The following is an 11,772-nucleotide window of genomic DNA, read 5'->3' as shown; positions in this document are numbered from 1 at the left end:
TACAGAAGATAAAACAAGCTCTGAAGACCAAATATTCTAACTCTTTCAAAAACCTAAAAAGTTGCTGTTTGATGCTTACTTTCATTAAAGTAACACCAATATGTAGGGGGAAAAAAAAAAAAAGGAATGAAACCACTTGCATAAATCGAGATGGAGGAATGGGTACTTGTATAACTGAATAGAGTGTTGCTTGAAAGTATTGATTCTAGTGCTAGATATTTTAAATATTCCATATTAGAATATGGAAAAACAGAAGAACCCATTTTAACAAATCACAAATTACATCAGATTTTATTGTTGCCAGTGACTGCTAAGTGCTCCTGAAGTAAGTTAAGCATTCCTCTGGTTTTGCTATTATTCTCTAAACTGCTACTATTCATACTAAAGGAAGAAAAAAATCCCCAGAAATACTCCAAATCCTTTCACACACACACACAATTCTTAACTGAAAGGAAACAGGAACTTCATTATTAAGATTCCTAATACATTCAGAAAAGAAACATGTAAGAGGCACTACCTTCATTTCATGTTTATATCCATATTTATACGCAGGGAAAAAACTATTTTTTTCAATGAGATTTTCCTATCTTTAAAAAGAAAATTGATATTCAATGTTTTCCTATTAAAATAATATGCAACTTTTCAGTATTTGGGGGGGGTGAACATCTGAGCTGCAAATACATCACCAGAACTGAACCTGCCCAAACCAACTGTACAAGTGATCCTCTGAATAATGCGAAGCTATGTACAACCAGAAGTTCTTTTAAGTTTTATTATGAGATCATGCTTTACTCTGGAAAGATCCCGATTATCACTTAGGAAACCCTGCTACCTGCACTAGGCTAACATGCACACCATGGAAAGCGGCATAAGCAATAACTCTTTGACCTACTGGTGACTGAAGGAAGGAACGATGCTTGTTCGTGGTCAACCTCAGACTGCCTACCCATCATTTTAAGTGGTCAAAATTGTACAACAACAAAATGCCAGCAGAGGGCAGTGCAAATACTAGAAGTCCCCTGAAATACCCCAACCTGGCCACCCGTGGTGGAAACAGCTACGTGGGTCCACAGTGCCACAGTACAACGATGTGGCAGTCTGTTTGCTCGCTGCTGGGCCATGCCCCGATGCTTCTTCCTCTGAGGTAAGAGGTAAAGCACAACAATAACAAGTCTACTCATTGTTAGAAAACACATTTTTTCTTCTTCCTCTCAGCCCATACAGCTGGGGACTGACTGACCTACAAGGACAAGCAGCCTTCAGGTGCTGTCCAGAGAGCCTTGTGGGGTTCATCACTTAATGAAACACCTGAGTGGCACCAGGCACTGATGCAACGGCAGTAAGTTGATGCACCTTCCTTTTCAAGAGCCTTTGAATCAAGTACACCATTTGACTTCTTTTAAACTTGTAAATCTAGGACTGGGGTACTTTTACTGTTTAAATAAGGAACAGAAAATGGATGCATCACCAGAGGCATCAGTAAGAGCATCTCTAGAAACAGCAAGCAACATTTCTTTCTGTCCACAATGGATAAAGTGAGACCCACCCTATCAGAAGCCATCTCCCATCAACGCAGTATCAGAGCAACTCACAATTTCAACCCCAACCACGCTCACCATGGTGGGGAGACACCCAGACTTACAGTTCTGAAGCTATGCTACAGCCCTTGCGGCTGGCACCCCGCCACACAACAATCCCCAGTATCCCAGAGACAGGAAACAAACTGTACGTACGTGTGACTAAGGAAGAAATCCACAGCAGCTCTCCGAGGCAAAGGGCAGCAAACCTAGCCAGAGGGAAGGAAGGAGGGAAGGGAGTAGGGAAGACCTAGCTCCAACTGCCTAACCTGGTGCACCTGCACCCACAGCAATGCCTGACACTAATTTGCTTCCATAGCAACCACACCCACCTCAGCACCTGTGAATACCAATTTACCAATCATTTTTTATCCTCAACCTAGGGCCTGAATACCTGTTTGTCCTCTGCAACAGTACTATTATATGAAAGCACTTGATGCTGACTCCAGTCTTATCAAAGATACTAGCATTTGCTCCAGTATAATTAGGATACAGCTATTTTACCTTTTGGAAAAGAACTAGCAATTATTAATCTGATTAAATACTACACATTATATTCCCAACTGACTTCATTTAAGTTCCAGCAAACTTAGTTTGGAGATAAATTTCTATTCTCCAGCTTGCCTTTGGCTTTTCTCACTGTAATGGCTCCTCTCTAAACTCTCACAGTTTGTATCCAAACAAGAATAAAAATAAACAAACCGCAAGGCTGGGATCTTGTTTCCCCCTTGGAGCCAAGAGTCACGTCTCCTTCCTGTGTCTCCATCCACCTTCTCACTTCCATTCTAAAAATTCACATCTTCTGCACCGAGTGACATTTACAGCCAACAAGTGTCCAGTTTTCCAGTGACATTCTCATCTTGTGCCTTGCTCACCAGTTAAGTTTGGAAAGACATCCTGCTTGTGCCCTCCGATCATCCCTGCTCTTTAGGAAAAGGATAAACTTACTTTAATGGCATAAAAAAAAAATCATTACTTTTCAGTTTAGAATTTATATGTTGTCATGTATTGCTGCGATGTGATTTCTTAACTTAGTTCACCAGTTCAGCATTGTTTGATACAGAGCAACAGATCAGCAGTTTACATTTTCAGACTGTACATTTGCTTGTCTGGTCCGATACTCCTGTCCCCGAACTAGCTTGCACTCAGGTCTTTCAGCAACCTTCAACCTAGCAGCCACAGAAACACTACAAAGCTAGATCTTGCCACCACATTTTCGTAGTGCCAAGATTTGCAACAACAGAACAACTGGGGATCGACAGGAATTTTCAGGTGACCTTCCTTGAAACTTTGAAAACATACTCCTTCAGAGACATTGCATCTGCTATGCACAGAAGGCATAATGGGGTAGCTTTACAGAAGTAGGCTACTGCTTGAAATAGAGGAGCAAACATTAGATGCTGGTAGAAAGAGAATGAATGAGTTGACCAGAATCAGGAGCTCTCTATAAAGCAGACTTTGCCCTAGGTGTGCCACATTGTCCTTGCATGAGGACAGTTTATGTTTCCCACCCCCAAACAGTTTTTGTACAGCACTGCACCCACACACAGGTATTGGCATCTGCTTTCCGTGCTAACCTGTGCTCCTGTGACTCCGATCCTTTCATCTTCCAAGTCATTGATCAGTTTTTGTCGATCTAAAGTTTTAAGAGTGCACTATATTTTTAAGAATCACACTTTTGTAAGTGTGTAATAAAACTTTTTGGAGATTGGACACTAGGACTTCCGATACTCATTTATGTGAGCTAACATTTTCCAAACAGAAGTACAAGATCATAAAAGTGTAACTGTAATAACTGCATATGGCAATGCCACATTTAAATACCTACAGCTATCTGGCATTCCTTTGAAAATTAACATCTCATGTCCCTAGTACAATAAACTTTGCCAGGCTCTGTTGAAAGCACCTTCTAACCACATCTAAAAAAATTTGACATACCGGTATTTTCTAAACCTGCAGCAAATAAGAAAAGCATCAAACCAGTTGAGAACATTTCTTTAATAAATTCTTTTAAAAAAATAGTCATGAGTTGTTTCTCTATAGTATTTATTTCCAGTTTTCAAGCAGCATTTGAATTTAAATAAAAAAAAGTCTCTAGAAGGTGAACATATGATAACGAAGAATCATTATACAAATGTTTTGCACAAAACATACTGAAATTACAGATCAAAATTAAGTAAGAGAAATATGATCCCAAACAAAATGTTCCATTTACTGAATAATTTCCGTGGAGTTGTGCTTGTCAACTTCTGGAATATCTGTCAAGTGATGAAAAAAAGGACGACCATGAACACAGCCTTTATTTTCCTTTCCAAGCTGTTGCTTCATCCTGTAAATTGTGTTTTGTACATCTTCTTTTGACAAATGTAAGGGCAGCTGCCGAGCTAAACGTACCGCTTCTCCCTGTGGAAAGAAAAAACAAAAACAAACCCCCAATAGTTTTAAAGTAGCACTTTTTAACACATTAAAGGGGCTACCAGAAAGCAGAAGTTAAGCACTCACTGTTTAAAGGTCACTCTTCTCTTTTCTGCTGATAAGTATTTTGAATTCCAGAAACCCAAACGTAACTCTTATCTTATTGGTCATTTCATGACACTTCTACAGTGGTCACACACAGTCTCCTGGTCATGTTTGCACTCTTTTTCTTTTAGAGTCCACTTTTGAAAGATGCTTTTTGTTTCTGATTATCTTATTTCCTATTGGCACCACTATCAGCTGAAGATGTTTACCAGTTCACAAGACACATTCTACACCACAAACTTTAGAACTAACACAAATGAAGTCAACAGTCACCAAAACAAAGTTTTAAAAATACTATAGTGATGTTTTAGATTAATGTTGTATTAACATTAACATTACAACCAGTTACCTCACAATACTAGAAAGCAGAAGTGACTGCTAAACACAATTACTGAAGCACCCATCCTCAAAGAATCAAGCAACTTCAAAAAGAAGTTGTCAGTCTTTTGTTTGCTCCTCAAGGATGGCCATTCCTGCCACTGCCTTCTCTTCTGTACTGTAGTAACATTGCCTAGACAGAAATGGATATAGCATACAATCTCCCTTCCCATTGTACAAACCTGAAGCAGCATTCATAAATGTTTTAATCTGAATCTTCTCATTTTGTGTGTCTGGGATTTTTTCCCCACTCTTCCAAGTGGAAAAGAGGTCACTGTGGACTATTCTCTACCTAGGAAGGCTGCTTCTTTAACCATTACCCTATTCTTTCTTCTGGGTCTACCAAAAGACAGCAAAAGCTGCAGACATGCTGCCTGCTCAAACATGAAAGTTATGATAAAAGTTGCAATTCTGAACATGACAGTGAATGGCATTTCCAGTGTTTATCCCCCAGAATGGTCAAAAAAGCCCAGTGCTCTTTTTTCCATGAGAGCAAGCCATATACTTCCTAGTTAATACGTACTGTCCAGCTACTGTTATTGCTGCACATTCATCTTTTTTTTAACAGTTCCAGGATCAAAATTACTCTTAATAAACCTTCTTCTGATAATCTCTTGATATTTACCTTTATATGTATGTGTGTGTATCTATATATATATACATCTGTATATAGATACAAACACACATTTGTATGTGTTTGTATATCTCTATATATAATCAACTCCATCCCACTCAATCTGATGAGTATTTGTAAGTAGAGCAAATAAAGCTTCTGCCTCCAAACCAAGTTACAAAGCATTCCTGTCTTGAAACTTAATTCATCCCTTCTTTAAGCTTCTTTCATGAGTACACGAGAATGGTTCAGTAGTACGCAACAGAATCACTCACTCCAAAGGCAGCTGTAAACTTACTGCTCCAAAAAGACAGGGCAAGATTTGTATAATAAATGTTTAAAAGATAAACCACATATTCTGGGTAAATGGCTAGTAGCCCAATTCAGGAAAGCATGTTAGCAAATGCTTAAGAAGAGACTTAACATGTATTTTGGTAACCTTTTTGAACAGAGATCTTAAGAATTGGGATTAAATATAGCATTAGTGAAACATCTAGACAAGAAATAGAAAACTACTATTGTTAGTTACTCCAGCTTCAACTAGTCCCACATATATTAGTTGTCTCTGAAACATGCCCATTAGTGTCTCTAGATGGGCAATTTTATCTATTTGCATATCAAATATTAACAATAGTCATTCCAGTTCCAACTGTTGCAAAAGTAACTTCTGTAAGAAAACAGATTAAAGATTCTTTTACTCAGGTACCGTATTTCCGGAAACCAATAATGCTGGCTGCTTGTGAAGAACACATAGTTTCCTCTCTGTCAGTGCACTGCAGAACTTAGTCACTACTGCCTCGAATAGAGTGGACTTACAAGACTGTTGGTTGTCTATATGTGCCTCCTTTAACTGCAGAAGTTATTGATGTTAACTAAATACAAGCATTTGCAGAGGCATATGGGGTTCACCGTATGTGAGACTTCATTTTTTTTACTTCAATGTCTTAATTCCAGTGACAGCTTGATTTTCTGGCAAAAAAAAGGTTTCCATTTGTCTATCTCTGAGCTTTCTTTGAATGAATCATAGGAATTTTTCCTCTTTAAGTGGAAACGGTGCACCTTCTGATTTTCACAATGTACTCACTGATGTTTCCATGAGAATAAGCTTCAATTAATGCCTGTTTTTCATAAACTTTTACCTTAAATGATTTTATAACTACTTCATAGATTTATTTATAAAGGAGTTAAATCTTGATGAGTGTTCTGGATTCAACTGCCTTCTAGACTTTGTAAAGCAATTTTATGGCAGTTCTGTATTCTAACACGGAGAAACACCTTTCAAGTCTGAAAACTGCCTGTATAGAAACACTTTGTGAACATCAGCTTTCAGCATGTATTATATCACATTGGACAACTGGTTTTGGATACGTCTGATTGAAGTATTTTGGTAAGCAATGCAGAACCCATACACTTCAGAGAGGATATGACATTCTTCTCAAAAGAAACTTCTGTTGAGAACAGAACTACATTAATTAAAACAGAAAGCTGAAGAAAGATTTTCAAGCTGTTTAAGAATTTATTGTAAGCTTAGCTGGACAATACTTAAAAGCAAACTTCTGTCTTACCTCCAAATAATTTATTACTTTGAGAGGCCTACATTCATACACTTCCTTTGCATTTTCATTAACTACTGCATTCAGAACTTCTTTCAAATCAGAAATACCATAATATGGCAGACAATTTGCCATCCCTTCTATTTCCACATGACTTTCTGTAGCTGAACCACCTGAAAATACAAAATCAAAACAGTAACTTATACACTGCATGATTTCTATTCTGGAGCAATTCAGAGAAAATTAAACATGTAAAATCACTTAGTAAATTAGTCTCACAAATTCAATACAGTTCGGAAAGTTTTTTTTGCTCCTCCCTTGGAGTGAAAAGCATTTATTCGTCCAATGTTTCATTATGATTATGTGTGCCTAGTCACATCACAAATGTCTCAGCTTATTTTAATTCAAATCTTAGCTGGCACTGTTTAAATGCTTAAAACATTTTGTAGCATTCCCAGTCTTGAGAACAGCTTTAATTAAAGCTTCTATGGCTTTAATCAAACATACATGAAATTAAAGTAGAAGTTAGTAATAAAATACAGTTTAGTTTGAAAAAAATTAAAACAGAGCATTGGCACTATTTCCTATGTAATTGGTTTAAACATCTGTAGAGTTCAAATGTTACCATAACAAATTCAGCTTCTACTGAAATAAAAAGCAGTTTTTCTCCTAACACAGCAGAAGAGTTAACTTCTGCACCGTAACTAAGGGCTCTGTGACAGACTTCGTACTATCATTCATATGACACCACTGCTGCAGTAGGTACCACTCTGATAAGGAAGGACAAATAAAACATTTAAACAACCTTCCAAACAAATATCTATTCAATCTTTGAGGTGTAAGAGATTTCACTTCTTATTCACACACACTACTTCCAAAAATTTGAATGAAGCTGCTACTGTACAGCTAACTTTTCTTCCACTGCCCGTCAGAAGCAAGCTCTCTAGGGGTCAGGCTCACATGTTCTTGTGCAGTTCTTCAGAGCTGCTTCTCTCATTCATGTTGGACGCACAGAAATCTCAACCCAGCCTGCATGGTATACCTTTAGTTCTTGGACTTGCAGTGGAGGAAAAGGGAAGAGCTTCACAAGGAGAGCATGGAAGAAAAAAATTTCTCTATTCTTAGAGAGGCCAGGAGATGGTGCAGCAGAACTGACATCCTGGACTTCCAAAGGGCTGACTTTGTCTTGTTTGGGCACCTGCTTGACAGAATCCCTTGGGAGACGGTCCTGAAGGGTATAGGGGTCCAGGAAGGCTGGGCATTCTTCAAGAACGAAGTCTTAATGGCTCAGGAGCAGGCGGTCCCCAGGTGCTGTAAGAGAAGCCAGTGACAGAGAAGACCACCCTGGCTGAACAGGGAGCTTTGGCTGCAACTCAGGGAGAAAAGGAGAGTTTACAGCCTTTGGAAGAAGGGGCTAGCCACTCACAGTGATTACAAAGAGACTGTGAGGCTATGCAGGGCGGAAATCAGGAGGTCTAAAGCCCAGCTGAAAATTAATCTGGCTTCAGCAATCAAGGACAACAAGAAATGTTTCTGTAAGTATGTGAGCAGCAAAAGAAAGACCAGGGAGAGCCTCCATCCCCTGCTAGACGCAGGAGGAAACATGGTAACAAGTGATGAGAAAAAGGCTGAGGTGCTTAATGCCTTCTTTGCCTCAGTCTTTAATACCAAGACTAGTTGTACTGAAGGAATCCAGCCTCCTCAGCCAGAAGACAGAGACTGGGAGAACGACGCCCCCGCATTCCAGGAGGAGATAGTCAGTGACCTACTGCATCACAGAGACATACACAAGTCTATGGGACCGGACGGGATACACCCGAGGGTGCTGAAGGAGCTGGCTGGGGTGCTCGCCAAGCCGCTTTCCAACATTTCCCAGCAGTCCTGGCTGACCGGGGAGGTCCTGACAGATTGGAAACTGGCCAATGTGATGCCCATCTATAAGAAGGGTCGGAGGGATGATCCGGGAAATTAAGGCCTGTCAGCTTGACTTCGGTGCCCGGGAAGCTGATGGAGCAGTTCCTCCAGAGTACCATCACACAACACATGCGGGACAACCAGATGATCAGGCAAAGTCAGCATGGGTTTATGAAAGGCAGGTCCTGCTTGACAAACCTGATCTCCTCCTACGACAGGGTGACCTGCTTATTGGATGAGGGAAAGGCTGTGATGTTGTCTACCTTGACTTTAGGAAGGCCTTTGACACCATTTCCCACAGCATTCTTCTGGCAAAACTGGCTGCTCGTGGCTTGGATGGGCACACGCTTCGCTGGGTAAAAAAACTGGCTGGATGGCCGGGCCCAAAGAGTTGTGGTGAACAGAGTTAAATCCAGTTGGCGGCCGGTCACGAGTGGTGTCCCCCAGGGCTCAGTTTTGGGGCCACTCCTGTTTAACATCTTTATTGACGATCCAGATGAGGGGATCGAGTGCACCCTCAGTAAGTTTGCAGATGACACCAAGTTGGGTGGGAGTGTTGATCTGCTCGAGGGTAGGGAGGCTCTGCAGAGAGACCTGGACAGGCTGGAGTGATGGGCTAAGGCCAACTGCATGAGCTTCAATAAGGCCAAATGCCGGGTGCTGCACTTGGGCCACAACAACCCCCAGGAGCGCTACAGGCTTGGGGAGGAGTGGCTGGAGAGCTGCCAGTCAGAGAGGGACCTGGGGGTGTTGATTGACAGCCGGCTGAACATGAGCCAGCAGTGTGCCCAGGTGGCCAAGAAGGCCAATGGCATCCTGGCTTGCATCAGCAATAGCGTGGCCAGCAGGGACAGGGAAGGGATCTTACCCCTGTACTCGGTCACTGGTGAGGCCGCACCTCGATTACTGTGTTCAGTTTTGGGCCCCTCACTACAAAAAAGACATTGAATTACTGGAGCGTATCCAGAGAAGGGCAACAAAGCTGGTGAAGGGTCTGGAGCACATGTTGTACGAGGAACAGCTGAGGGAACTGGGGGTGTTTAGTCTGGAGAAGAGGAGGCTGAGGGGAGACCTCATCGCCCTCTACAACTACCCGAAGGGAGGTTGTAGAGAGCTGGGGATGAGTCTCTTTAACCAAGTAATAAGCGATAGGACAAGAGGTAATGGCCTCAAGTTGCGCCAGGGAAGGTTTAGACTGGATATTAGGAAGCATTTCTTTACAGAACGGGTTGTTTGACGTTGGAATGGGCTGCCCAGGGAGGTGGTGGAGTCCCCATCCCTGGAGGTGTTTAAGAGTCGGGTCGACTTAGTGCTGAGGGATGTGGTGTAGTTGGGAACTGTTAATGTTGGGTAGATGGTTGGACTGGATGATCTTCAAGGTCTTTTCCAACCTAGACGATTCTGTGATTCTGTGAATGCAATTCATAATGAAAGTAAATCCACTCTTGTGTAATGGCCCCAGGTAGGATAAATTACATTCAGCCTGAGCCATGGTTTTTGCAAAGTCCAAAAAGCTAGAGAGAAATAGATTGCTACGAAGTGGATTACACTAACAAACTGCGATAAGGGATCATTCATGTTCCTAATCTAAACAACATGAAAGATTTCAGAAGTGAGAGAAAATATACATGCAATGTAAGTCACAACAACATACTTTCATTTGCTAGTAGAATGAAACTGTTATCCATGACCAGGGATTGTTTATTTAACAGTCATTAAATAAATGCATAGATGAACAGGAAGACTGTGCAGGTTGAATTTTTTTCTAAATATGTGTGTGTCACCAGATAAATAATGCTGATGGCCTTTTTAAGCTTCATGGCAAGAGATACTTTGACCAGAGTGGGAATTTGATATAGGGAACACCCCCTACCCCAAAAAGTCACATAACCTCCTTCAGCTACATATTTAACACTGCTATAAATTTGAAACTTTATTTCCTTTTTCACACAGCATTGCCTTCCTTCTCTTTTCCAAGCTGTCTGTCCCTAATCATGGCCAGCAAAAACAGACATATCTTTTATGTACTGCTGTAAGCCTGTGATCAGATTCAGCTTAAAGCAAAATGTTAAACTATCTGAAAGTTCGCCAGTTATTAAAGGTGAGATAAGATGATGCACTATGCCAATATTTCCCCATGGGAAAGGCTGCCAGTAAGAGACAGGAGCAAAAGATGAAGTCTGTTTTTAATCTCCTTCAGCTCTTTTAATTTTTTTCCCAATTCTGCTGTAATGAAAGACTAGATTTGAGTAACTGTTCCAGATCATTTGATTATGCTGCTCTCTAAAGTGAAAACTTAGTCTGTTTGACAACCTTTCAATAACTACCTCTCTATATGCTACCAAAAATGGGACACAAAATTTTGTTAAGTTCCAAGTGTTAAGATTTTCAGTTTAAAAACTCTATTTCCAGTTCTATCCTCTTCAAATTTCATGACAGTGAGATTCTGGATTTGCAAAATGTGTCTTTTTTTTTTTTTTTTTTTTTTTTGCAAAGCCAGTAAACCAATCATACATGCTTGCTAATGAGACTGCTAATGCCTGAAACTCTTTGGTTTTACCAATAGCAATTTTCCTGTCTGCAAATTTTGACAGCCAAATTTGACTTCACCATACTGCTCGTTAATTTGAAAGTCAAAGGGGGCTTTAAAGAGTCTAACATAAGAACAAACAATACAAATCCTGGCTAAGAGAAGTTTTCTTCTTTGGTATTTCTGTTTGTCATTCTTCTTTTGTGCTTACATTCTTTAGATTGCAAAGTAGCCCACTGCATGCTGATTAACATATATTTATCTGCAAGTCTTTGCAGGAATTCCAATATTGGCAACATTTGATGATATAAGCAGATGTCTGAGCCTCAGTGTACTTGTAAATTTTTGACAAAATATACGTTAAGATTTTTGAGTATTCAAACAGCAGTCTTCAAGCAGTTTCCATGGTAGTTTCTACAAAATGCTTTGCAACTTCCAAGGAAAATATTTCCGTGAACAAATAAACTAGCTTTCAATTGACTAAAAATGTGGATTTCTCATTGCTACAAATTTCCCCTTTCTCTTTCCAAACAAAGCATTCACAATCATTTTTGGATAATTCCTTCTTGATGGCCAGGAAAAATTGTTCTCCTCCAGCTGCAACCTAGATTAGGTGACAATATAAGACTATCTATCTTCCAGTCTATGGTCAAAATCAAACTGAAATTAAGTAGCAGCATGATTTTC

At 40.2% G+C, this 11,772-nt stretch overlaps 1 protein-coding gene across 8 annotated transcripts in view; it reads right to left on the bottom strand.

Annotated features, from left to right (window-relative positions):
* Positions 1 to 3,557: 3,557 nt before the first annotated feature.
* The window catches only part of PMS1 (PMS1 homolog 1, mismatch repair system component), a 48,854-nt gene continuing 40,639 nt past the window's right edge, over positions 3,558 to 11,772 (bottom strand). For 6 of the 8 annotated variants that reach the window (XM_074872700.1, XM_074872699.1, XM_074872696.1 and 3 more), the window contains 2 exons: positions 6,654 to 6,814; positions 3,558 to 3,980 (listed from right to left, as the gene is read on the bottom strand). In XM_074872700.1, the coding sequence (XP_074728801.1) occupies positions 3,789 to 3,980; positions 6,654 to 6,814 (353 nt within the window). In that variant the 3' untranslated portion in view covers positions 3,558 to 3,788. Of the gene's footprint in view, positions 3,981 to 6,653; positions 6,815 to 7,683; positions 7,953 to 11,772 lie in introns of those variants that run through there. The other 2 variants (XR_012629413.1, XM_074872702.1) reach the window with 2 other exon arrangements.

This window comes from Strix uralensis, chromosome 6 (genome assembly GCF_047716275.1).
Source record: "Strix uralensis isolate ZFMK-TIS-50842 chromosome 6, bStrUra1, whole genome shotgun sequence".
NCBI lineage: Eukaryota > Metazoa > Chordata > Aves > Strigiformes > Strigidae > Strix > Strix uralensis.
This window is presented reverse-complemented; position numbering and strand designations above follow the sequence as displayed.